The sequence below is a fragment of the Gorilla gorilla genome, chromosome 16 (genome assembly GCF_029281585.2).
Source record: "Gorilla gorilla gorilla isolate KB3781 chromosome 16, NHGRI_mGorGor1-v2.1_pri, whole genome shotgun sequence".
NCBI lineage: Eukaryota > Metazoa > Chordata > Mammalia > Primates > Hominidae > Gorilla > Gorilla gorilla.
The window spans coordinates 74,828,516-74,855,245 of record NC_073240.2 but is presented as its reverse complement, the minus strand read 5'-3'; the positions used below and the strand labels follow the sequence as shown (position 1 = coordinate 74,855,245).

Genomic DNA, 26,730 nt, shown 5'->3' with positions numbered 1-26,730 from the left:
CTCTCTGCCAAGAATCCTCTTCTCCCCTCCCTGCCTGGAAGGAGGCTCTCTCCCATGTGAAGGCTCCCCAGTACCCCTAGGTGCTGCCTCACTGGGCACCGCGTGCTCCCCGTTCCCTGTGGTTATGCGCTCCCTGAGGGCAGAAGCTACGATGCTCCTGCGTGTGCCCTAGCACAGCACCTGGCCTTCAGGAGACTGAGTTCGGGAGCCTGCAATTGTAAGGGAGTGGGTGGCTGGTGGAGAGTGAACGGTGTGAGAGTGAGAGGGCCAGGAGGGGGACCGGTGGGAGTGTGAGGCTGAAGGCTGAGAAGGGGCAGCAGCGGGCACACGAGCCCAGATAGGAGCAGGGGCTGAGCAGGGAGAGCAGGCTGGTGCCGCCCACCCCGCTGCAGGGCCCTCCCCTAGTCGGATGTGGTCCCATTCCCATGTGACAGGCTTGGCCAACGGCTCAACCCCACAGGCTTCCACGATGGGCTCAGCGCCCTCATGGTCACTGTGGTCCTGACCGAGTGGTGGCTGCCCTTTCCACATTTGGCGAGGGGAAGGATGATGCCTAAGGACATCCCCCACGCCCAAACTAGCTGTGGCTGGCCAGCCAGCCAGCAGGCCGCATGCAGAGCCACAGAGTAGAAAAACCTTGTTTTATTCAGCCCAGACCTGGGCAATCTAGCTCTGTGGTATGGCCAAAGTATAAAAAATAAAAACCAACAACAACAAAACAACACTGTAGAGAAAAGTGAAGTATAAAATGGGGTCTGGCATCCGGAATCCCTGTGGTTTTCATCCACGTTCGCTCCCTGAGGCCGGCAGGGAGGGATGCCCCTCCCTGCCTGTGGGTTGGGGGCTGGGCCCCTCGGCGGGAGGCTGCCCGGGGAGCAGGGCCTGCTTTGGAAGGGGAGAGATTGGCCATCTGTCCCTCCCGGAGATCAGGATCTGAGGAAGGAAAGACAGTGGGTCAATGAGGGGCTGCAAAGTAGGCCCCCGTGGCCTCCTCAGCCAGGGTGTCCCTCCCACAGCCCAGATCCCTCGTGGCAGGGCAGGCATGGGCCTACATTTCCCTCAAGAGAAAGTTCTGACCCCCTCAGCCCAGCTCCCAAAGGAGGGGTTTGATGGACTCCCACCCACCCAGGGCACAGTCTCAGCACATTCCCCTCCCCATGCCCTAGTCCCAGATTGTTTTCTAGGCCATTAGCAGAGCTGCTACTGTCTGGAAATACTTTCTTGTTTTTTCTAACTCAGTACTTTTTTTTTTTTAAGCCTCCTTTTTCCTCCAGAAACACGATGGAAACCCACAGGCGTCAGTCCCGTGGCCTTTCTGGGAACGCTCTGTCCAGCTTCCTGTGCACGCTGGCCCAGCTGCCTGCCTGCGGTCAGGGTCACAGAGACTGAGACACTCTAATAAGGCCCGGCCTTTCCAAGCACTTATGTAAAGAGCTCTTGGAAGGAAGGGCTTTGGCTCCCCCTGCTGCCCACAGGCCCCCGGGGAGCTGGGAGGGCCGCGCAGGCTGCTTCTCCATCTGCCCTGCCAACAGCCCTCCTGGCTGCTCCAGGCGCCTGGCACGTGGGATGCTGTTTCTGTTCCCATCCCCCTTTCCCAGCAGCAGGAGGGACTCCCTGCCTCCCCGAGCCCCCAGCAGCCTCCTTTGTTTCCTGGATACCCCATTCTTCCTTCCTCCTCCTTCCCTAGAATGGCTTCTACCACTTAGTGACCCTGGGTCTTGAATGGCTAAGACAGGCCCTGAGGAGCAGGAATGTGCTGGAAACCCAGGCCTGCTAAAGAGCCAAACTGCCAGTGATGGGACAGGAGTTCGTCCCTTCAAACATGCTGTGTGCCCTGGGGAATTCTGATCTCATTCTACTCATGAGGAACCTAATCTCTGCACTGAACTAGAGGCTGCTGTTCCCATTTTTAATACTCATGATGTGGTGGCAGCATGCTGTGAACAGTTAGGTTGATGGTAGCAACCAAGTGTGAGAGGGCTGTCTCTAAATGAGCCTGGCTCTGGTCACAGACTGAGCCCTGACCCTGGCCACACACTAAGCCCTGATCCTGGTCACACACTGAGCCCTGATCCTGGTCACACACTGAGCCCTGACCCTGGTCACAGATTGAGCCCTGAGCCTGGCTACACACTGGGCCCTGACTCTGGTCACAGACTGAGCCCTGACCCTGGTCACACACTGGGCCCTGACCCTAGGTACACACTGAACCCTGATCCTGGTCACACACTGAGCCTTGATCCTGGTCACACATTGAGTCCTAACCCTTGTCACACACTGAGCCCTAACCCTTGTCACAGACTGAATCCTGACCCTGGCCATACACCACACCCTGACCATAGTCATAGGCTTAATCTCTCATACCTGCCATCCATTAATAAGTATACACTTTTAGGGAAAGATACCTCTCTGGGCCTTAAGATCTCTACCACCTTTCTCCCAGTTGATGAACTAAAGCTGAAAGCTCTAGGACTAATTTTTTTTTTTTAATGGAAAAGGGTTGCTTTGATCTGGAGTGTGGTGGGGTTTCCTTGTGAGCTTGTAAGCAAGGGGTCCCTCTGCAAAGTACTTCACATGGGGAATCAGGAGAAAGACTGAGGACCCTACCCAGCAGCATGTGCCAAAATCCCAAGCCCAGATTTTAGGGACTTCTTCTACAACGGGGGCCTAGGGACTGAAGATGGCTCCTTTGAACCAGAATCACTTCTAATCTGTGACTGTTTAATCCAGTCCACTTGATAAGGACACTAATGATCACAGCTGCTGTTCACTGTGTGCCACTGTGAACATGCAGACATCAGGCCTGTAGATCCTCATCGCCAGCCTATGTGGAAATACCTATTTTATAGTTGAGGAAAGTAGCTCAGGGAAGTGACCCAATGTCACACAGCGAGGAAGCTGTGGAACTGGGACTGCAGAGCTCATGGCCTTGCATCAAATGACTCTGCCTTCTGCTGGTTTTCACTTGGGACATCTCAGGGAGCCACAGGATGCAGCCCCAGATCAACACCCTACGGCCTGAGCCCCACCGTAAACACTCAGCTTGGGGTTGGCATGGACAAGGCTCTTTTTGATGGGCCCCGCTGCAGCTGCGTTCGGCCATCAAGGTGACCTAAAGTGCAGGTATCTTAGGTATCTTAGGTGGCCTTGCCTGCTCCCCAGGCAGGAAAGGGACAGAGCCAGGAAGGGTGGTGGGCAAACTCTTACTGGACAATTTTGCAGTTTGTTGCAGAAACATAGCGACCTGTGTAGTGAATGTTGCATCTCACCACGTTGTTGGTGAAGTCAGACTCCAAAACAATATACTTTGGGTTCACGTGCACCTGAGGAAGAAGAGAAACAGGGAGAAAGGGAGTCTAGTCAGGGGGCTGCACCTCAACTGCTCACCAGAGAAGGTGGTAAAGAGGCAGACAGACAGACAGAGAGGTGACAGAGAGAGGGAGAACAGAGACACACTGCTAGAGAGACACAGAGGGGAAAGAAGAGGCAGCTGGTAATCCAAGAAAACATCATCTAATCTCCCTTATCAGAAGATTGGATGTTTCCCTAGAGCTAGAGCCTATGCCAGGTGGGCCCTGCATGGGGCATTTGGGGTCAGAGAGGTTGGATCCTGCCCGAGGGAATGCAGTAATGAGGAGCTGAGCCAGGATTCAACACCTGGTCTCCCCAAATCCAAGGCGCAAAGTCATTCCCTATGCATCCCTGTCTAGGTGACTGATCGAGGGCCTGTCTGATCCCCTGCTCTGGAGCCCCACGTGCCCAACATTCACTGAGATGATGGCCCAAGTATGATCTGTGCTTTTTGTCTGAAAAGGAGCTGTTGGGATACAACACTTTTAAATGTTGGATTAACTAGGGTAGGGCCAGCTTTATTTGCAGAACATCTAAGAACAGATGCAGGGATGCAACTTTCAAATCCTGGTACACTCCCAAAGGGCAGGGACTGTGAACTGCATTGCTTATGTGGTTTGCGTGTCTAGTGCCTAGAACTCAGAGGGGACTTCCTACATGTTGATTGAGTGGATGAATGAGGCAAAGAAAAAATATACTGGACAACCCCAGGCCCTGGAGGAGCAAGCTTGGAGCCTGCTGAAGAGCACTCAGGAGGGAACCGCAGAGAACCGCTGCTGGATGCATCTCTCCACCTGCTGACTTTCTGCAGGGAAGGCCTCCGCCTGCAAAACTGGCTTCACTGTTCTGCCTTTACTGAGCTGCTTTTCTGCTTCTGAGTGGGTCCAGATGAACTGGTGGAATGATCCCTACTCATTTTATACCTGTGTGGAGGAGGCTGAGACATGGCTTCCCCCGGTGGGCCCATGACAACCTGGCCTACACGGATGTACCAAGTCTGGATGTGTGTTGTTAATATGCTTTTCTACTTTTCCCTCAACCAAGGGAAGAGGTGATGGAGTGAGTGTCCATTAGAGCAGGAGGGGTTCAGGCTAAAAGGGTCTTAGTCACAGGAGCCCTTGGCTTTGCAGGGGTCCCTATAAGGAGCTGAGGGCCTCTCATCTGTCTCCCAAATGATACAAAGTCTGCCCTGTCCGAAGACAGGAAGATAGACCACATGGCTCTCCAAGTCTTCCTTGCTCTCCCTGGTCCTCTGTCACTTAGGGAGACAGTATCACCACTGCCTCTGGCATTACCACAGCTGGGGCAAAGGTTTCCTGGGTTCTTTATGGAAAGAGAGGCTATGTCAGCCTGAGACCTAAACCTTCGGCTGGGAAGCCTAAACCTCAAGTGATGCCTCAGATGCTGCCTCTGCTCGGCAGCTGGGGAGAAGGGAACAGGCCCACAGGCTGAAGCTTCTTTCAGGAACGGGGGGACACTGGACATGAACATCAGGTTGGAGGGAAAGCCCCAGACCCAGAGGCCCACCTTGAGGATGTAGTTCCCAGGCTGCACGTCGGTTATGTCGATCCACTGGCAGTCGATGTCCGCATTGTAGGTGTCATAGCAGCCTGGGCTCAGGCCCTGGGAAAGGGACAAGAGGAGCGGCTGTGATGCTGCTTGTTTCCCAGAGCCACCCCATGCCCACCTTCAGGAGTTTCTGGCCCACCTTCCCCTGGGTTTCTCCCCTGACCCTGGCCCAGGGCAACTGCTCAGGGTGGGTCCACACCTTCCTAAAGCCACTGGCTAGATGGACCAGAGGAAAGACAGAGATATCTAATAGCCAGGTGGGAGGGACGAGATGGATGGCAGAATGGATAAAAAGAGACAGGACAGATGGACAGTTTGTGGATATTTAGGGTGGCTGATGGAAAGAGGGATATGGGTGGGTGAACAGGCCAATAGGACGTGTTGCTCTCCAGACTGTTGCGATGTTTCCTCCTCTCCACGAGCAGATCACCAGGAATAACATGGGAAAGGGGCTGGGGCAGGGAGGGAACAGTCCCTGCAGGGCAGTGTGGCAGCCTGAGGACTGGTGAGAAGACCTTCACTGTGAGCAGAGCTGAGTGGCCAGAAGCCTTGGCACTAGCTGGGCCTCAGCGGGCCTCGCTCTTTGCCTCCCCATCTCCTTATCCTCCCATGCCCCAAACCCCATCTCTCCAGCCCAACCTGGGTATGAGAGGTGCATGCATAGCGCTTGAGGTTGCCGAAGTCACAGGTGCTGTCCTCCAGGCAGAAACTGGCCTTGTGGCCCTCGGCCACCTTCTTGCCTGTGGCTGCATCCAGTAGGTCGTAGTGGCTGAACTCGTCCATGCTGTGGTAATGCCTAGGGGCAGAGGAGAGAAGGAGAAAGAAGAGGGCCTAGTCTTCCCTGGGCCTCTCATCCTGTCCCCATCCTGAGATGGGCTCAGGTGACCCTGCTGTGACACAGCCTCCTGGCTGGTCTAGGTTCTCCTGTCTCCTGAGTACTGCGGGGTGGCCCCTCTGTGCTCCCCACCTAGCTGGGTCACTCCAGGACAGCACATGCTCTAGACCCCTCACTTCCTTTTTGGGCTCCCACCTGTAATGGCCTCACTGGGCAATGCCCTGTATTCTAGACATTTCCATCCCTGATTGAGACCAATCCTTCTATATCCATCTTCCAGCCTAGCTTTGGCTAAGGCTTCTCTGAGAAACACTTGCCCCAGTGAAAAGAGTTGGCAGGTAACACCTCCCCGGGCCCTCTAATCCGGTATCTGTGTCTCCCAGAGTGCTCGTGGTGGGAGGGGAGCTCAGGCACCAAGGTCCCTGGCCCAGAGGAGAAGTGGAAGAGGATGGGCCCAGCCCCTCCCCACTCACTGGTGGCAGCTGTGCCACTCCCAGGTGTGCCGTGGCCGGTTGGGGAGGAAGTCTGCTGTGCCCTGGTTCTTCACGCGCTGGGGGAAGCGCAGCAGCACCCGCACATCGTAGTCGGTGGCCTCAGGGGCATAGGCTGTGCTGCAGGGACGGCGGGGGAGATGAGGGGGGGTTGGGGCACAGTGACACCAGAACCCAGCATGGGCCCCCTCAGCCCCACCCCCAGCCCTTGGCCACTGGCTCTGCAGCCCCACTCCTTTTCCCTGAAGATCTTCTCCTCTGTCTCCTCGAACTGTGGCGGAGGCTCAGGCCTCTTCCTCTGTCTTCTGACCCCGTGAAATCCTGGCTGTCCCCTCCTTTCTGGCCTCCACCATGTGGCCGCCAGCTGCCAACAGAATCTTTCTAAAGCGGTACCAAGCATGGCAGTGTCCCTGATACCTGCAGGTGACTCAGCTGGGGTCAGCCCCTAGGTGCAGGAGCACACAGCAATCTCTGAAGGGCCACTGAAAAACAGCCCTATTGCGGGGGCCAGGCACTTTGGCTCATGCCTGTAATTACAGAGCTTTTTGGAGGTCGAGGCAGGAGAATCACTTGAGGCCCATAGTTTGAGACCAGCCTGGGCAACATAGTGAGAAATTAAAATTTAAAAAATTAATTTAATTAAAGAAATTTTTAAAAAATTAAAAAATTAGCCAGGTAAGGTGGCTTATGCCTGTAGTCCCAGCTACTTGGAGACTGATCCCTTGAGCCCAGGAGTTTGAGGCTGCAATGAGCTATAATTGTGCTGCTGCACTCCAGTCTGGGCAACAGAGTGAGACCCCCTTTCTAAAAAAAAGAAAAAAAAAGTCCCATCCAGGAGATTCTGATAAGTCTCTGATAACAAGACAAGAGCCCTAATTGTTGACCAAAGTATGCCATGTCTTGGGTGTGGGCCTGAAAAACAGACGTGAAGTCCTCTGGTCAAAGCCTCTTCACTTTTCTAGTCCCATCTGCCCTTCCACTCCCCCACACACCCTGGGTTCCTGCTTCAAAGCCTATTTTCCAAACAGGCTGAACTTTTTCCCTGACCCATACTTTTGCCCATGCTGTTTGCTTGACCCAGAATTCCAAAACTCACCCAGTATCCTAGGGTCAACTCAAAAGTCCCCTCCTCCAGGAAGTCTGCCCTGATTGCTCTACATAGAGGATCCAGATTGCCTGTGAGCTCTAACAGCACTGACTGCAGCACAGCCCGATACCACCTACATCTTGCACTGGGTCCAGACCACCTCTCCCTGATTGCATGGCTTCAGGCTGGCAACCTGCCCTTTTCCATTCAGGGAACGTGGGTCTGGTATGAATTGCCTGCTCGCAATTCACCTGCTGACTCCAGATTTCCAACTGAGGTAGGCCTTGTGACAAAAGGAAAAGGGTGGAAAGAGGAACGAGGGGCTGCAGTGAGGGGAGACACACACACATGCACACATACACACACATGCACACACATGTGTGGTAGGAACAGGAAGGGGTGGCTGAAGGCCCCTCCCCTCTTTAGCTGACGGCTGACAGCTAACTCTGTTGGCCTCAGGGGCTCTTCCCTGGCACTCATTAAGGTCCGATCCTAAGGCCAGAGGGGAGCGGTGGCCAGTCGTAGGGATTAGCGCTCTCTTTGAGAGAATGTCTGGACAACAGGCGGCTCAGACTGTCTGCCAGGATGAAAGGCCCTCAGCCTTGTCTGGGGGAGGCTTGGAATCTGTCTACGTCTGGGTTGAAACAAAACATCCTCCTTCCCTCTGTTCAGTTAAATCCTGCCCTTCTGTTCGGCTCAGCACACCGTGGGAAACCATAAGGGTCTAGGTTCTAGGCCCAGCTTGGCCACAAACTGGCGGTGAGACTTGGAATGGGTCCCTTTTCTTCTCTGGGTTCTGCCTGCAGCATGTGAACTGGCACCAGCCCACGGCCCATACTTGAAATGATCTCAGAGGGCCCTCCTGCCCCAGGGCTCCAGTTTTGCAGGATTCTCCAGGTCTGAACTCCCACGCCCACCTCCTCTGAGGCCTCAGCCCTTGCTGATCCCTCCCTCCTCTGACCTCCAGCAGCCCTGGCCTGTGAACCAGTCCTTCTGGCTCTTGTCCCACTCGTGTCTTGGTTCTGTCACTGGGGTACAGGTGAGGGCTGTTCTCTCCAGCTGTACCAGGAGACCCTCCAGGACAGAGGACAGGCTGCCTCCTCTCCCCAGCTGGGAGCGCAGGTCCAGGCACTCAGGATCCTTCATGAAGAGGCAGTGATGTTAATAGTTTGACTTTGACTAATTCTCTTAAGACTGGAAGGGCTGTCATGGAGGCTGTAAGTTCCTCATTGCTGGAGGAATTCCAGCAGGACCATTATGCTCTCTTCCCCAAGACAACTGAAACAAGACAAGAACTGCCCAGACAGGCTGGCTGAGTGGTACTCAGCCTGCGGTCCCTGGACCAGGGGCAGTTCCCACACTGATGCCAGTCTGGGATGGGATCGGGAACTTGCACCAGAATGTACATCGACAACATTACTAATCACTCTGCTTAGTTCAGCGGATACTTTTTCTTTTTTTAAAGCAAGACTTTCTCAATGAAGGAGTGAGTTGAGTTACATTCTAGTTCAAGCTCTTTATCTTGTTACAGACAGATAAGGGTTTATGATCAGCTACTTAGAGTGGCAGTGAACTAGAAGTTCTAGAAATGAGAAAATGTTGAGATTCTAAAGAGTTTCCTAGATAGTAAAAAGTCAAACTAAACAGAGAGTTCAAATGTCCAAAAAGCAGGTAATTAAGAAAAATAGGTGCTTTCAACATAAAGGGATATTAACAAAAGAAGCAGATAACATAATCTTAACTAATTATTTCAGCCCAGGGAGGTATCCGCAAAGCACCTATGTTCCAGCAGAATATGAACTGCTTATAAATTAGAAGCAAACACTGCGAGAGGCAGGATCACCCATGAATAATGGCGAGCCAGCTGTGCTCATCTTCTAGGTTCATGGAAACTGGTCTCCTTCCCCTCTTTCCAGTGCAACATATAACTGAAACTTCTTTGTCCCCCGGGCTCACTGCCCCTGCTGTGACTAGGCAGAGGCAGCCTGGACCAGCCAAAGCCACAACTGTCCTCTGTGGACATGGCTCCATATTCCTGGGCTCTATCCTGCAGGTACATCCACCCAATAGGACTTCCCTGGGTCCCTGTATGACCACTGGAAGCCTGGGCTCCCAAAAGGAACCTTCTCATTAAACAGCTCAGATCCAAAAGGTTTGAGTTCCTTTCATTGCTCCTCAGTTTCCTGAGGGGGTAACCCATGCCTTCAGGGCTCATATAAAGATGAAGTGCCACAATAAAAGTGGAGTTCCTTGTATAGTGAGGTACAGTATACAGAAATGCTGGGCCCCCGCTTGCTCCCCTCCCCTCCTGACTCCCTCGGGGCAGGCAAGGCTCACTGATGAAACAGTCAGGGTCCTGGGAGGCTGGGGCACTTGGCCAGGGTCATCAGCTTGCAGACAGCCTAGCTGGCAGCCACAGCTAGGCTGGGTTCTGGGTGACTCCCGGGACTATCCCAACACTCTACACTTCTGCCTTAGCTCCTTACCTGGCCAGACACTTCTCCTCCGCAGCACAGCGCAGGGAGTACAGGTGGGCTCTCTGCACATAAGTGGATGCTTGCACATAGTTGGGGTCTGGGACCAAGTCAGGGAGACCTGGAGTGGGCAGTGGGAGAGAAGGGGGGAGGGAGGAAGAGCATGACATTGAGAGCGTCAGGTTGGCCACTGCTAATGCCCAGAGACCTCCTCATACTCCAAACATCCTCTCATACCCCAAAACCCTTTGCCATTCTCCTTGGGTGTTAGGTCCTGGGCCCAGGTGTGGGGTCAGGGAAGTCAGGCAGCAAGAGCTTACATCTCGAGCTCTGCGGTGTGGGAGCTGCTAAGACTTCCTGGAAAAGCTTGGACATGAACAAGATCTGGGAGATGGGGCAGGATTTAGAGAATCAGAGAGCGGGAAAGGGTGTCCACGGCAGGGAAAACAGCATAAACAAAGACCTGGAGGCAGGAATGAGTGAACCATGTAATTTCCTGACAGAGGCACTCCGTCCAGTCCTTACTCCCCAGGCCTCTGGACAGCAGCCCCCAGACACCCTCCGTTCCTCTCATCCCTGCAGTCAGCATTCTTTGTAAACCACCAAGAGAGCCCTGGGCTTCTGGCCTGGAGTGTGTCCCTGAAGGTTCATGGGCAGAGCCAGGTGGATGCAGGCTGGCAGGAGTCAGGGTGGGCAGGAAGGGATGGGCTAGAAGGAAAACACTTCCCCAGAGCAGGCTGCTGACAGGGCAGGATTCTCAGCCTGGGCACCCAGCCTGACCTTCTCAGGATTCCTTTCTGCCTGGTGCAGCCACTCCTCCCCGTACCCCCGCCCCCCATCACCTGCCACCACTTCCTGCCATCATCGCCCTAGACCTGACCACACCCTCCTCTGTCTGCAACCTCCGGCCACCAACCTGAGGGAGGCCCTGGCTCCCTCCCCTGCAAGGCCTGGGGTCAAGCGCCCAGGGGAAGTCTGGAGACTGCCCCCGTCCTTGTGGTCCCTTGTTCCCCAGGATGTGCCAGAGCCCGGGGCCTGTCCGTCCTGTTCCTGCCCCTCCACCTTCCTCCCTGGGCATGCAGGAGTCTGAGCAGGAGTTACTAGGAATAAGCAGAAACCAAACTTAGGTGTCCAGACTCCATTCCGCATTGGAATGAAGAGGGAATATCTCCTCTGTTCGTGATGGGGTGTGGGCTGGGGTGGGTGCGGGCAGCGGTGGGTGTGGGCAGGGGGGACTCCAGGGCCCTGGGCTCTATCCCAGCCCAGCCACTGACTTAAAGGGGAGTGGTTCTGGGGCCTCTAATTCCGTCTCCTCTCTGGCCTCAGGGATTCTGTCAGGTAAGTGATAAGATGAGGCTGTAAGCTCCTCTTAGTTTCTTTGAAGTCCTCTGCTCTTGAGGGATTCAGGAAGGGTGAGAGCAGGCAAGGTGGGAGGACTTGAGTCCCATGGAGGGATTTCCCACCCCTTTCCTGCTGCCAAGACCCTCTCATCAGCTTTTAGCTCTGGAAGATGAGGCCAAGGAGGGGAAGGCTGGCTTCTAAGCCATCGGCAGAAGTGTCTGCCTGCATGTCCCCCACCCCACACCACCCTGAGTTCCCAGACCCTAGCTTTGCTCTCCCTGGGGCCTGGGCCTCATGGGGGAGCCTGGTCCAGGCAGCCAGGGTGATCTCACCTACTTGGAATGATGAGGAAGCTTGGAGTACAAGGGTGGGTGAGGATGAGGTGGCTCCTGGCTGGTGGGGGACTTCTTGGCCAGCCTAGGCCCTGTTACTTGAGCCCCTAGGAATGTTTGCAGTCATTTCCCAAGGGACCCATAGGCCCTCAAGCCAGCTGGGAGCTGGTTCTCACTCTCTGGACCCTGGAAGCCTCTGGGGGAGGGGTGAGGATGAGAGGGATGGGCCCCTTCCCCATCACCCAGTGCCTTTCCCTCAGCTGCGTACAGGGTGGGGTAGCTGGGCCTTAAGACTCAGGAGACCCAGCATTTGACATCAGACAGCTTGCTGCCCCCACCCCAGGCCCAGTTTCAAGAAATACTGCACAGATGGCTCCGCAAAGCTTTTGTGGCCTGACCCTTCCTATCTAGGCTATTTCATGAGCTGGCTATGCAACCCAGGGAAGTTGGAGGAGCGGGAGGAAGAGGCCAGGTGGGGCCAGTGAGGGCCAATGCTGTTCCTGGCCTCTCCCAGCCCTGACTATGTACACACACTGAGCCCTGTGCCTGATCACAGTCTGCACCCTGACCTTGGTCACAGACTGACCTCTGACCCTGGTCACATTAAGCGCTGACCTTGGTCACATACTGAACCCTGGCCACACCCTGAGCCTTGACCCTGATCACACACCAAGCCCTGTTCCTGATCACAGTCTGAGTCCCGATGCTGGTCACACACCGAGCCCTGATCCTGGTCACAGACTGAGGTCTGATGCCTATCAGCAATTCTGAATCTCAGTCTCATTTCTGTTTGTCCCCTGATGATGGACTAAAGTTCTTCAGCTAAAGGAAAAAAAAAAAAAAAAAAGGAATTGCTGTGATATCATCAAGTCTTTCTGATTAAAACTGAGTGGAGTAGGGTTATAAGTGCCAGAGTTATGGAGGAGGGGCATTTGTAGAGTACTGCATGTGGAGAATTGGAAGAGAGACTAAGGACAAACAGCTTGGGGCTGCTGGTCACAATCTGAGCCTTGACCCTTGCCACAGATGATCATCTTCTTCCTCTTACTGTTGAGGAATCTCAGGCTCAGGCAGGGGCCTCTTGTTGCGGGAAGTCTCCCCTGATTGCAATGGTATCTCAGACTGCACAAAATTCTCCTCTCTCACTACCCCATCTGTATTGATCTACACTTAGATTTCACCATACTAACCTGTGTGCATCTCCTCCGCTCCAGATGGCATTCTATGGGCAGGCCCTGAGTCCTACTCGCCCTCAGTGGAGCAACTTTTGTTTTGAGGGTGACTGACTGGTCCAAAGCCCCTCAGGCTCTGTCAGGAGAGCCTCTTTAATGACTGTTCTAGGCAACCCAAAGTGTTTTCCATGTCCTGCCCCCAAGACACCAAGGCACATAATGTCTTTGGAAGCACCGGAGGAAACTGAGGCTCAGGCCCATAAATCTGCACAGGGTCACACAGGGAGCTGGGGTACCCCAGGAGGAGATCCTAGGTCTCCTTGCCCTCCCAGGACTCCTCCTGTCACTCTTTTTATAAAAATAAACTTTTTGAGCTATACTCTATACACAGTGAAATGCACAGATTTTAGGTGTACAGTTTGATAAGTTCTAACAAATGTATAAAGCCGTGTGGCTTCCACCACAATCAAGCTGTGGATTGTTTCTGTCACCCTCTGGCCCCTTCCCTGTAAGTCCTCTCCCCACCTCCGCCACCCCAGGCAGCCACTGCTCTGCTTCTAATCACTGTAGATTAGTTATGCCTTTTCTAGAACTTAAATGGAATCACTCTTACCATTATTTTGTAAGTTTCTTTGTTCTACATCTCTAACAATCACCAGGGCCTCCTGTGACTCCCTCTCTGAGCTCCACCTCTGTCACACCCTCATGGCCATGGGGGTGACACAAGAGGCAGCAGCTCAGGGAAGCTGCTGGAAAGGAGCAGCCTCAGGAGTTCAGGCCAGGCCCCCCCGCCTCACCCTCAGGATCCTTGCCGAGGTCCCAGGGAATAGCAGACCCCCTCCCATAGCTGGTATGTTTTTCCAGGAAGGAACAATGGCTCCTTCTCTGGGCAGCTCTCCCAGGGGACATTTCGTCAGCAGCCAGGCCTGCAGGCTTGGGCTCTTGGCGCCTCTGCAGGGCTTGGGGCTGGGGGATTATGTGATGTTGGAAGGGGATAAAGAAGGGTTGATTGAGTTGGGGGCTGGTGGACACGATCAGTGTAGGAGTAAGGAGGCTGGTCTGCAATTTTTGGCTTGTAGGGTACAACAGGCCCTCCAAGCAGAGTGGCCAATGTTGGGTGAAGTCCAGTTATTATCAGACTGTGTGATCAGCCCTCACCTCAAAAAGTATGCATTTTAAAGGAAGATCCTGGACCTGGTAAAGGTACATATCCAGCTCCCCACGCCACCTCCACCTTTTCTTTTTTCTTTGAGACAGGGTCTTGCTCTGTTGTCCAGGCAGGAATGCAGTGGCATGAACATGGCTAACTGCAGCCTTGATCTCCTGGGCTCAAGTGATCCTCCTGCCTCAGCCTCCCAAAGTCCTGGGATTGCAGGCGTGAACCACCGCACCCAGTCAAATGAGGTCTTTTTGCTTACTCCAAATACAGGGGAAACCATCAGCCCAGGCTGGAGGGCAGTGGTGCGATCTTGGCTCACTGCAACATCCGCTTCCCGGGTTCAAGTGATCCTTCCATCTCAGCTTCCCAAGTAGCTAGGACCACAGGCGCATGCTGGCTAATTTTTGTATTTTCAGTAGAGACAGAGTTTCACCATGTTGGCCAGGCTGGTCTCGAACTCCTGACAGATAGATACGGAGTCTAGCTCTGTTGCCCAGGCTGGACTGCAATGGCGCCATCTTAGCTCATTGCAACCTCCACCTCCCGGATTCAAGCAATTCTCCTGCCTCAGCCTCCCGAGCAGCTGGGATTACAGGTGTGTGCTCTGGCTAAATTTTGTATTTTTAGTAGAGATGGGGTTTCACCATGTTGGCCAGCCTGGTCTCGAACTCCTGACCTCAAGTGTTCCACCCGCCTTGGCCTCCCAAAGTGCTGGGATTACAGGTGGGAGTGACCGCACCCGGCCAGCCTCCTGTTTTAGACCTCCAGGTCACCTCTAACTCCCCGCTCCACAAACACGCTACAGTGAATGGCCGTACATGCCCCTCCTGGGCCTGATGAAGGTACACGGCCAGCTCCCTGGGTCACCTACAGCCCTGCTCAGTCTTCTCCCAAGCCCCCAGCACCACTGGTGGGGGTAGGCTGGGGCGGGTCTCACCACCCAAAGACTGGGTGGATGGGCTTGCTCAGACTACCCAGGAAAACCCTGGCCACCATCAATTTCTTGCTCCCAGGAGGGAGACAGGAGCCTGGGGTCTTGCCCTACTGTGTCATAGGCCTTCTGTGTGGCCTTGGGTTGACCCAGCCCCACTTCAGGCTTCATGGCCTCCATTCTTCCACTTCTAATTGTCCTCCACCTGACTCGGGGCCTGAGGCCCTGTGCCGGCCTCTGTGGGCATTCTTCCTCAGATGCAGGCTGCACAGAGCCTGGGCCAGGATGGCAGGGATGCTGAGTCACGGGGCGGCGAAGACCCTTGAGATGGCCAAAGCCAGGATGCTCGGCTGGGGAGGAGCTGGGTGCGAGGGAATAGGGTCCCAGGGCCATTCATTCCACAGGGAGACAGCCAGCCACTGATGTGGGGTAAGCCTTTTAGCTATAGCAGCCCCTTCAAACCTCCAGGACAGTGAAGACACGGAGCCGAGAAGACAGAACCAATGTTCTATATCCTGGCTCTGCCCCTGGAGCTTCCTCTGTGGGAGTGTGCAGGGGCACAGTAGAAGGAACCTGTCACACTGACTCTTGGGGCCCGTGTGCTCGGGACAAGCCCACCCTGTCCTCCTGCTCAACGCTGGGTCTGGAGCTGCTGACGGCTCCCGTGCCCGCCCTCGGGAACTGGAGGACAAAGACCATCTGCCCCTTCCCTGGTGGGATGCAGCTGGGGCCTTCTCAGGGGGGAAGCTCCAGAGGCGAGTTCACTGTCTTGTCCAGTCTCCCCAGTCCCCTTTCTGAGGCTCACTTTCCCCATCTGGATGATGAGGGAGACTGAACTAGCTGGCCCCTGAACACAGGTTGGATAGATCGATAAACACCTGGAGATTAAAATACTTTTTAGGAGCTGTTCAGTTCATTCCCCAGCCTTGGGCAAGAGCCCGAGCCCTCTCACAACCCCTACAGATGATACTTTAGCAGTCAGGAAATTCTCCCACCTTCTGACCTAAATCCTTCCTGCTTCATTAGAAATCTGTTCCCTCCTGCCCAGCGGTTCCTGGAGGGAGGCTGCCTGGCACTGAGAGCCCTGTGGCTGCCTTCCCATTGCTCGTCCACACCTCACCTGTTTCCCTCTTGGCTTCCTCTTTTTTGCGGGTTCAGTAAACCTTGTCTCTGAAATCTTTCCTCTCCAAGCCTCCTCCTCATGAGGAGCAAATGATGGAAAGTGGAATGCAAAAGAGCCCTAATCTCTTGAGCCCAGGGCTGGAGGATAAACAAAGTCCAGGAGGAACTGGTCAGTTGCTTGTGAATATGTGCTGAGCGGGATGTTTTGGCTAGCGCAGCCAGACTCCAGAGGAGCCCCTAGGTGGCAGAGAAGCAGAAAGCTCTGCAGAGCAGGGCCTTGAATAAAGATGAGCCAGAGAGGCCTCCAGGGCGGGAGCTGGCTGCCCGATTCCCTAGGAAATGATTATCTCATAATCAGGAAATTAACTTGTCAGCACTGGCCTGGCGGTGCCACACCTGCTTGGTGAGCAGGCAGGCAAGGTGGCTGCAGATTCCACTTTGCCCCATAATGAAGGTGTAACCCAGCTCAAGCCTGAGAGCTAGGACAGCCATCAAGCCAGGCCCAGGGTCTTCAATGGCTCCCCATTGCCCACAGAATGAAGCCCAGAAGTCTCAGAGTAGCAGCTAAAGCCGTCTGTGGTTTGACCTTACCTAGCCTTCCAGAACTCTTAATCCTAAGGATCAGTAGGCAGGTCTCCAGCAGCATACCTCAACCTTTTCTACCCCCTGACTCCATGGTGCCCTTGTCCTGGAATTCCCAGCTATGCATGTGCATGCACGTGCGCACACACACACACACACACACATACACACACACACCAGCTCTACCTATGCAGAGGCACACAGTCTTTAGCTCCAAAGCCCACCCTGTCAGTCCTGACCACCCCTCCACCACCACCCTGCACCCTTTTACAGCAGTCACCTGTCCACCCCACCAATGGGGAGAGACAGCAGCAGAAGGGCTTGACTCACAGAAGGGATTTGTAAGTGTGTGCTTGATTGCACCAGCTGCCCAGGAGGCAGGCTGGGCTGAGGGGGAGGCAGACAATGCTAACCAATGAGGAGGTCAGCTCCCTGCTCAGAGGCCAAGCCTCTGCTGCCTCTCTGCACACCTAATGCACATTTCCTCCCAGCGTGAACCCAACCCCTGCCCCTGAGCCCTCCCCGCCCTTGCAGGCCCTGCCTGGTGCCCCCTACCCCACCTCTAGAAGCTTCCGTTGATGCTTCAGTTACTCCAGGGGTTCCCTCCTTGCCCTCTCAGGCACTGCACAGTGACCTGAAATTTTCATATTTCTTACAAAACTTACGCTGCCCACAGCCTTCCCATCTCAGCTCAAGGCAATTGCATCCTTCCAGCCACACCAGCCATAAACCACTGTGTGATCCCTGACACCTCTCTTTCTTTCATACCCCATATCCAACCCAGCAGGAAATCCCCTCAGCTCTATCTCAAGAACATACCCTAAAGCTGGCTTCCTCCATTGCTACCACTCTTCCTACTCTCTGGAACAGCCTCCTCTCGGTTCCCCTGGCTGACTCTCCACTGTCCACTCCTGGCACAGCAGACAGGGGCCCTGTTTAGCAGTCAGGGACCCATGTTTCTACTCAGCTCAAACTCTGAGTAAAAGGGATGCATAGAAAATAAAAGGCAAAACCCTTACAATGGCCGACAAGCTCCCCATGGCCTGGACCCCATTACCTCTCTGACCTGTCCCCTGTTATACCTCCATTTCCACTCTACTCTGTTCTAACCACACTGGAGCACACCTGAAAACCCCAGGGAACTCCTGCCTCAGGGCCTTGCACTGGCTGTCTTCCTATCTGGAATGCTCTTCCTGCAGACAGCTGCACGGCTCACTCATATGCCTCAAGTCTTTGCTCAAGTGTCACCTTCATGAGGCCTGACCACCTTTGCAACCTGTCCCTCTCCTACACTCCCGATCTTCCTTACCTATCTCTATTTTTCCACAGCAGTTAGTACCTTCTATTTTTTTTTTTACATATTTATTATGTTTATACATGAAAATAGAAGATCCACAAGGGCAAGAATTTTGTCTCTTTCTTTTCACGAATGAATACCCAGCTCTAGAACGGTGCCCAGCATACAGTAAGTCGCTCAATAAATATTTGTTAAATGACTATTTCCTCATGAGATGATATCTGCCCTATTTCCTCACGAGATGATATCTGCCTTCTGCAGCCAGGCAAGAGCCCATGAGGGCAGGGGTGAGTGGTTATCTTTTGCCTGTATTCAGCTTCTGGCGCACGTCTCCCAGGTGCACAGTGGGTGCTGAGAGCTGGCAAAGACAGACGTGGACTTGGGCCACTCTGCACCCCAGGTGTCTGTTTTCTCACTGCCAGGCTGAGACGTCAGTGAGGCCAGGGAGGGTTCTGAGATGCTCCTGAAATTCTCCACGCCCAGCTCAGGGCCTAGCACCTGTATGTCCTTGGCAAGTGCGTGAGCCAATGCCCACACTCCATAAAACGTCTGGTGGCACTGCCTGTGTGAGCACAGACTTCCTTGTCAAGCAGGGTCTGGAATCGATTCCCAGAGTCCTTTCTTTTGCAAAAGGATTTGCGTTGGGTTTGGAAAACCTGTGGTTCCAGCTGGCCCACAAGCAGGGGGAAGGATGGGTTGTCTCTTGAGGTTTGGATGGCAAAGGCCTCTGGGGCCTCGCTTTCCCATCCTGTGTCTCTTCCCGCTTTGGCATTCTGACACCCCTCTCCCCATTTCCAAGTGGTACTGCAATGCCTGGTTTCTGGGTGCCCATCAGCAAGAGGGAGAGGGACCCAGACCCAACCCTCACCCTGTGATCATGAGTCCCGACAAAAAGAAGGCCCTTGGTCCAGCTGCCTGTGGAAATGAGGCGGCTAGGTCAGGGCCAGGGGAGGGGCAAGTCCAAACCTCTCTTTCCAGCATCCCAACCCTGACTGCTCTTCTGCAGGAATGCTGGGCACAGCAATTGGAAGGAGGTGTGGGCCGCCTGGGCGGACCCCAGCTCCCTCCCTGCCCCTTTCCTCTCCTGCCCAAGTCAGCCACTGTCCTGGGAAGTCTTCCATGTGTTCCCAGCTTAGAAAGGAGGTAGAATGGACTCAGGAGCTACTAGGGAGCTACTGGAGAGGGGTACACCTTCTGAGAGCAGAGGATGCTGCAGTGGGGACCCTGAGGTTAGGAGGAAGGAGAGAGGACAAAAAGCCAGAGCTCCCAGGCCAAGTCTAGCAGTAACCTGGTGCCCATAAAGGCACTAATGGCTCCCAACCCTGCTCTGTCACCATCCCCAGCAACTCTGTGGGGCCTGCAAACTTGAGGCAAAAACCCAAATTTGGTTTTTTTCAGGTGTTTACACCTCAGGGGAACAGTGAACACAGAGACAGGTGACACAGAATATAAAACACCCATCCCTAAGAGACAGAACAGAGTGAGGACGGAGCCCACTGGATTAGACAGTCAGCCTAGGTCTAAGCTTGGCCACTCATTAACCCTGAGACCTTGGGTGAGTTAGTTAATTTCTCCGAGCCTCAGTTTCCTCATCTATAAAATAGAGATGATAATACTATTTATCTCACAAGGCTGTTGTGGGAATTAAATGAGAAAAATAAAATGCTTAGCATAGTGTCTGTCCAATAAATATCAGATATTCTTATTCTTATTATTGAAAACAGGAGCTGTCTCTTCTTGCAGGGATGGCCCAGTTTGAGAGCAGGGGAGAGAGAAGGTGCCTTGCAAGTGGCTGATAAGAGAGGAGACAGGAAGTCTGCCTGGAATGAGGCTGCTTAGGACTCCACTTGTTTGTTCAGACACTGATGACTCTCAAAGGAGAAACAGGGAGGCAGGAGGAGGGCCCAGAACCCTCCGTTTCCACAGCTTGTCTGATCCGACACAGCTTTCTAAGCCTGAAGACTCTTTTTCTTTCTGAAGGAACAATCTGAGACAACTTCGGGGAAGGAAGGAGGGATGCTGATCTGTGATTCTGCCTCCAGGGCAAGTCGCTTAACTTCTCAGGGCCTCAGTTTCCTCATCTGCAAAATGGGGATAACAATCCCAGGGTTGTCACAGGGATTAAGTGATTCTAACTGCAAAACTCCAAGAGCAGTGTCCGGCACTTAGTATGCACCATATGAGTGTTTGTTACACAAACGTTCTGGAATCTGCAATGACCATGACCAGGCTACACCCTAACCCCACACTGGGGAGAGACTCTGCTTCCAAAGTCTTTCACACTCACTGTCCCATCTCACCCTGTCACAACCAGTGCCCAGAATCTAGCACTCAAATATCTGTTGAATGAATAAATGACCAAATAAATGAGTGAATAAATGAGGTGTACGAGATAAGCAATAATACATAAATTTTTTTTTAAATGCATGGTTGTTAAGAACTCAGGATAGAGAGTCACACAGACTCAAATCCTGGTTCCACTACTAAAAGTCAGCAAGTGAGCTCGTCACCACATCTGTAACATGGGACAAATAACAGTACCTGGCTAGGACCTGGGAATTAAAGGAGATGATGTATAATGCACTCAGCAAATGCAAGCATAATTCTTCCTCTGGATGCAGATGGGGGAGGTGAGGACCACAGAGGCAAAGCTGGCAGAGGGGTCCATGCTCACGCCCTGCCCCACCCCGCCCACAGGCTGAACATGATATCCTCCTGGGTCATCTCACTGTGATGCACAGAGCACAGGTTCAGTTTGAATTCAAGCTCGGCTGTACCCTTCTGTGCCACCTCCCTAGGCCTCAGTTTTCTCATCTACACCAGGAGGACCATAATCTGCACCTCGTTAGGAGGTTGTGAGGATGAATGAAACTGCACATTGAAGTCACTAAGCCCAGGAAGTGGTCTTCAGCAAATGGCCAAGTTGGTATTATTATCCCTGCCTCTGGGCTCTAACTCTGGAAGCTTGGTGGGTGAAGCCTGCTTTGGTCCTTCCCTGCATCTACTCCAAACTCTGCAGGGGAAGGTGAGTGACCTGGAGGGCAGAGGTGGGCAGGCAGCCTGTGGAGGTGGGGTGGAGCAGGCCCAGGTGAGCTAGGGGCTCAGGCAGGAGAGGTGGTAGCAGGCAGCCAGGGCTGCTCTCAGGGACTGAGGGTACAGACAGGTCTGGCCTCTTGGGTGCAGGAGGCTGGACAGAGAAGGAGGTACCCTAGAAACACCCTTGCATGTGTCTAGGGAGGTGTAACATCTAGGCCCACAAGCAGCATGGTCCCATGGGGGCTGTGGAGGCTTTAGAAAAGGAGGAAGAAAGGACAGGAAGGAGGTGCCTCTAGCTCTGGAGTGCTAGGCTGAGACACTAGATTTTGTCCTAAAGGCCCTGAGGAGCTACAGAATCTTCTTGAGCAGAGGAGTAACCTGGTCAGACTGCAGGGGTTTATCTGCCCCACATGTAGGACAGACTGAAGAGGGAGGGACTGGGAGCAAGGGACCAGGGAGGAGGCAGCTGCGGTTCCCTCCTGGCCTCTGATTGGCCATGTGAGGTCAGGGATAGAGGACACATGCCAGGCAAGGCTAGCACAGCCATCCGAGATGCCCTGGGAGGATGCCCAGGGCTGCCTGTTCCATGTTCCTTTCACAGGATTGCCAGAGCCGGTGAGTCAGGCGGGGGGTGTGAGGGTAAGGCCTTGGGAGGGGAGCTTTGGTCTTCTGGGGCTGTGGGGCTTCTTACGTGGCACTAAGACCCCCAGCTCAGACAAGCTGAAACTCCAGGGAGGCAGGAGCTGAGGCAAGGATCCCAGGAGAGGAGGGCCTGGTTGGTAATAGCAGGAGTGGTCACGTCGAGGGAGCCGACACAGTGCAGGAGACCCAGCTGGGCCTGGGAAGTGGCTGGCCACCCTCCAGGCCTCTCTTCAAGGATTTGCTATGAGAGCCAGGCAAAGTATGTGACCCTCTCCGGGCCTCTGTTTCCTCTAGTTTCTTTTCAGTTTCATGTTTCAGAGTTGGAGAGAATGGTACTGCAGGAAGCCTTGGGCAGTCTCAGTGCCCAGGGTAGGAAGGAAGAGGGCACAGGTACCCGAGGAAGAAACTGGGCTCAGGACAGGCGCTTGGAAACCACCCACCCATGGAGGGAGGTGGGTGGTGCTCACATGTGCTTGGTGTTGTGAGGACACGTCCACGCCCACACATGCGCAGGCTGCCAGCGCCCAGCCTCAGACCCCTGGGTGTGTGGCCAGGAGGAATGAAGTCAGTCTCGGAGAATCCGCCTTGGGCTCCCACACCAGGCCTGGGGGTCTGATCTCAAGCACAAGGCTTGGCCTTCCCTGGGCTGGGATTTTCCACGGTCTGGCCTAGCAGGGTGGGGAGGGAGGAACCAATGATGGGAGAGACTACTGCTCCCTCTCTGGCCTCTTTGTGAGCCCTAAACTAGCCTGCAATCCCCTCCCCAGCAAAAAACACACTCCCACCCCACACCCTCAATGATTAGGGGAAGGGGCACCTGGATGGTGCTGATGACCATCCCTTGCAGCAACGCTTAGACATTGCTTCCTGTGGAAGTCTCCCTGAGCCCTAGCCCCTGACAGGGAGGGCCCTCCTCTGGGCTCACAAAGCCCCTGGCCCCACCAATGCTTGCCTAATCACAGCACTGAGATGCCCCTCCTGGTGGACTGCCCCAGGGAAGGGCCTGGACTTGATGCATGTGAGCACACTCAGCTTGGCACCTAGGATGCTACCTTCAGGGGAGAAATGTTTTTGACCCAAAATGAACTGTGGGGCTCAGGGGTAGTGGCCAGAGATCTGCTAAGCACCAAGCACCCCCACTTCAGACATGGCCTTGCCCTGTCCCATTCCCCTCTTAACCAACTGGCTTCCTTAAGAACTAACAGCCCAAAGACAGGCCCTAGAAAACCCACTGACTTGGTGCCCAGATGCCAAGACCCATGCATGCCTCTGCCAGTATTGTGGCATTTGAGGGCTCAGTTTTCTCTGCCCAGAGGTGGGGCCCATCAGGCTGAGCCTCATGCTGAGGTCTTGCATTCTAAGAAAAGCCACTGCAAACGTTTAGCACCCTCTAGGTAAAACATTCTGTCCTCCAAGGGGCCCTAGAGCAGCTGATGCATGGCTATAATGCGCCCTTCTGCAGGGATGCTGCAAGTACCTGGTAAGGACCAGAGCAGGTGGATGCATCCTTCATCACACCACAGAAGGACCTGCCATCTGATTTTTCCTGAGCTCCTGCAGGTTCTTAAAGTGGGATTCAGCACACAACTCAAAAGCGACACCTTGGATGTGATAGAGTGAGTGTTCCCAGTGGAGACACTCCTGTCCCCTAGTCTTGGCCTCCAGCAGTACCCAGGGAGACAGGCACCCCATGAGCAGCAGCCCCCACTGAGGTCAGCTTGGCTGGAGACAAAGCATCATCCCTCTGCTGACAGAGGCTGAGGAGGAGGCTGGGGCACTAGCACCTATACTCTGAGGCACTGGAGGGCTCAGTCAGCCCTTACTTGGGGAGCAGAGAATTATGGGTAGAGGAAACTGACGACAGCTTGAAAGAGGCAAGGCAGAGTTGGACTGCATAAGTATTGGGGACTGAGTAGAAAACCTTGGCCCAAAAGCTGCCTGTATGGAGAGGGTAGCAGGGAGGGGGATTCTAGGACAGCAGAGAATGGCTGATGGCCGTCCAGCACTGGCCAGACCCACCAGTCAGCCCTTGTCACAGTAGCTCTGTCTGCTAACAGCATGTGTGGAAGCTGCCTTTCCACTGTGTCCTCATGTGCAGAGGGCTTGGGCCTTCCCAAGAGGAGGACGTATGTTCACCCCCTGAAAAGCCAGAGGGAGTCCTGTCCACAGCTGGGGCTCTCCGCCAGGGCCAGGACTAGGGTGAGGGGAATGAGACCAGTGAGGTGTTTTTTTTTTTTTTTTTTGCTCGGGGTGCAAAATTTTAGGGGGTGCCAAAAAAACTCAGTAACAGAGATAAGTAATATTTAACACAATAGTTTTTAAAATAAAAATTAATGCAAAACTATCTGTAATGAACAAAATATCCAAATTTCAAATAAAGACAGGATCCGTGTTGCTGATTTTTCAGTTAGCCTCAGGCTCCAATATGGCTTGGCATACCACTATTACTGACTCTATTTAAAATTTGGATATTTCCTTTATCACAGGGTTTTTTTTTTGCATTAATTTTGACTTTAAAAAAATACATCTCAATATTACTTATCTCAACTACTGTGTTTTTTGGTAGCCCCTGAAATTCTGCACCCAGGCCAGTGCCTGACTGGTCTCTCTTGCCCCAGCCTTGCAGACTCCCCCGAGGAAGTCCGGACTCCTGACTGGAGCACACGCTCCCCTCTAACCTCCTGCGCACTCAGGCCAACCTCACACATGCCCAGTAATGGGCAACCTGCCACACCTCCAGGGGCATCCCTTAAGGCCTTTCTGGCCCTGAAGACTCAGGTTTCTGATGCTCCTTGCCTCACCCTGTGAGCTGGCATAGAACATCTCTAAGGGGGTTAGGAGATGCCCTCATTGAAATGAGGGAGAAGGTGGATGAGGGGCTCCTTCCTTTTGTCCTCAGATGACCCAAGCCAAATGCAGAAGGCGCGCCTCCTCCCAAAGCTCGGCTAGTCCCTCCACCAAAGCCAGGATCAGAGCCCACACCTGCCTGGCCAGCCCCTGGCACTGATGATGCCTGGGTGCGGGTTAAGCTGGGAGGTGAGATGCCAGCGGGGTGCTGTTGGCTGGGTCAGGGGAAGTCGGGAGGGGGCGCTGCTCCGTGCTTAGCCGCTCAGGGGAGGCCTCCGGGAAGTTCTGAGGAGGGGCCCGGGGCCCGGAGCAGTTTCCAGTGGCCAGGGGTACGCGCGGCCGAAGGGGCGTCGGGGGCGGTACTCACCGCGGCCGTTCTGGTTGGGCCGGTACACGCTGCCCACGCTGAGGCGGCCCTGCTGCGCGCCGTTCCGCTCCCCACCCGGCGGGGGCGTGTCGGAGCTGCGCACCGGCAGGTAGGGCGGCTCCAGCGCGCGCGGCGGTCCGTACGCCTCGGGCGGCGGGTTGGCGTAGGGCGGGTACCAGCCTAGGCGTGGGTCTCCGCCATAGGCCTGCGCCGCCTCGGGGCCGGGTTCAGGGTAGGCCTGCTCGAAGCCTGGGGTGCCCTCGCTGTACAGGCTGTGCGAGTAGCGGCGGTCCAGGCCGTCGGGGGGCGGCGGCGGCGGCGGCACGTAGGGCCTCTCGGGGGCCGGGTAGAAGCCCTGCGGCGGGTACTCGGGCAGCTCTTCGCCGCCGCCGTACTCCTCGTAGCGCGCCCGGGGCTGGTAGGGGTAGATGACCCCCGCCGAGGCCACGGCCGCCGCCCCCGCGCCCATGCCGCCACCCGCGGGCCGGTAGTACACGAAACCCTGGTCGTAGGTCCGCGACGCGGGGTCGTAGTTCTCGTACTGGCTGACGAAGGGCGCCTGCGGGTAGGGGAACTGCTGCGGGTAGGAGGGCTGCTGGCGGTAGGTGCTGGCGAAGGCCGAAGCCGAGACCGAGGAGGCGGAGCCCCCGTGCCGTTGCTGGGAGACGGAGGTGCGGGCCCGGGCCATGCCCGTGCTGTCCCCGACGGCCACCTCGCGCCAGTTGTCGGGCACCTGGCCAAAGCCGAATGGGTGCCGCGCCTGGCCGCGCACGGTGTCCGAGCCCACGCGCCCCGGCAGGGGCAGGGACGGCGCCTGCCGACGCCGGGGGCTCCCGTGGCTGCGCCGCTGCTGGGCCTGGGGCGCGCCGGCCAGCAGCACCCGGGAGCTACCCTCGGAGCGCTGAGGTCCGGCCGGCACGTACTCTGAGCCCGAGTTGAGCAAGCTGTACACCTGCCCGTTGTTCTCCCACTGGATCAGCTGCCGCCAGCGGGCGGGGTCCGAGCCCTGCCCGGGCTGCGCCTGCTGCCCGTGCACCAGCACGCACAGGCAGGCGCCCCACACCAGGGCCCCCAGCTGCCGGCTGCCTCGGGCCAGAGCCATGGTGACCCCTCTGCAGAGGCCTGGTGGACAGAGAGGCTCTCAGGAGTGGCCCCCTGGGCGTGCTTCTCTTCCCACGGCCTCGAGGACAGGAAGGCTCCTTGCTTGCCCCAGCTCTAGCTTTGTCCATGCTGGCCTTGTCCCGAGCGGGACGGCTCCTCCGATGACAGCATTTCGAGGCCAAGGGGTCAGGGCAGGGCAGGGGCGGTGCCCAGGGCTGCACGAGGCTCTCCGCAGGGCACCGGGCGGGCAGGACCGCCTGTGGGCCTTACATGGCCAGCCCCGCACTGGCTGGCCGCTCGGCTGGCGCTTTCCCACTCTGAATGAATAAGCAACAGGCTGGGAGCGTTGGGAGGCTTCGGCCTCCTGGTCCGCCTGCTGGGGCCTCCTCCGCGGGGCCCTATGGCCCGCCGGCTTTTAGCTATGCGCCGGTCCCACAGCTGCAGTGCTCCCTCAGTCCCTGGAGTTCCCAGCCAAGCCACAGACCTGCCTCTGAGGAAGGGAATCGAGCAGGGAGTAGGAGGGGACCTCTGGGGACTCGGGCCTGGTAAGTGGGGCTCTGGCAGGCAGAACGGGGCTGGGGTGTCAGCACCACCCCGCCCATTCCTCTCTGCTTTGGTCACAGCATCCCTGGTCTCCACCTTGCTCACTGGCTTCTCGTTTGGGCTGGAATGGGCCTCTGACTCCTGTCTGCCCCAGCCTCCTTCCCGTACTCCCGGGTTCTCCCTTTTTCTTGTTCCCTAAAGCCAGTGCTAATTAAGACACACCCTCTTTGTATGTTCCTTCCACCATTATCCCACACCCTCAATAGGAAGAAAAAAAAAAAAAAGACACACCCTCTTTGTTGGTGGGCCTCCTCGGGGAGATGCCGAACAGGGACCACTCTCTAATTCCAGGTCCCAGGTGCACCGCAGCTCTTGGGCCTGCGTAGAGAGGCACTGGAGCTGCAGCTTTTCCCTCGTGGCACACCTCAGGGGCTTACTTTCCCAGTCTGAA

At 55.2% G+C, this 26,730-nt stretch overlaps 1 protein-coding gene across 2 annotated transcripts; it reads right to left on the bottom strand.

The window, feature by feature from the left end:
• Positions 1 to 627: 627 nt before the first annotated feature.
• LOXL1 (lysyl oxidase like 1) lies at positions 628 to 26,451 on the bottom strand. 2 transcript variants are annotated; one of them, XM_004056465.4, is made up of 7 exons: positions 24,636 to 26,451; positions 9,820 to 9,928; positions 6,229 to 6,366; positions 5,560 to 5,716; positions 4,879 to 4,974; positions 3,208 to 3,323; positions 628 to 933 (listed from the first exon to the last, which is right to left on the bottom strand). In XM_004056465.4, the coding sequence occupies exons 1-7, from the start codon at positions 25,735 to 25,737 to the stop codon at positions 927 to 929; spliced, it is 1,725 nt and encodes a 574-aa protein (XP_004056513.1). In that variant the 5' UTR covers positions 25,738 to 26,451; the 3' UTR covers positions 628 to 926. The 2 variants fall into 2 exon arrangements, with proteins under 2 accessions (XP_004056513.1, XP_018866820.1); XM_019011275.3 differs by having other exon boundaries at positions 3,245 to 3,323; positions 24,636 to 26,261.
• Between the last annotated feature and the right edge of the window lie 279 nt (positions 26,452 to 26,730).

Excerpts from the sequence above, each read along its gene's own strand:
- LOXL1 (XM_019011275.3), bottom strand. The coding sequence starts at position 25,737 with ATGGCTCTGGCCCGAGGCAGCCGGCAGCTGGGGGCCCTGGTGTGGGGC. Across the intron at positions 9,929-24,635 it reads GCCCAACCAGAACGGCCGCG|GTCTCCCTGACTTGGTCCCA; the intron begins GTGAGTACCGCC and ends TGCCCACTCCAG. Across the intron at positions 5,717-6,228 it reads GAGTGGCACAGCTGCCACCA|GCATTACCACAGCATGGACG; the intron begins GTGAGTGGGGAG and ends CTCTGCCCCTAG.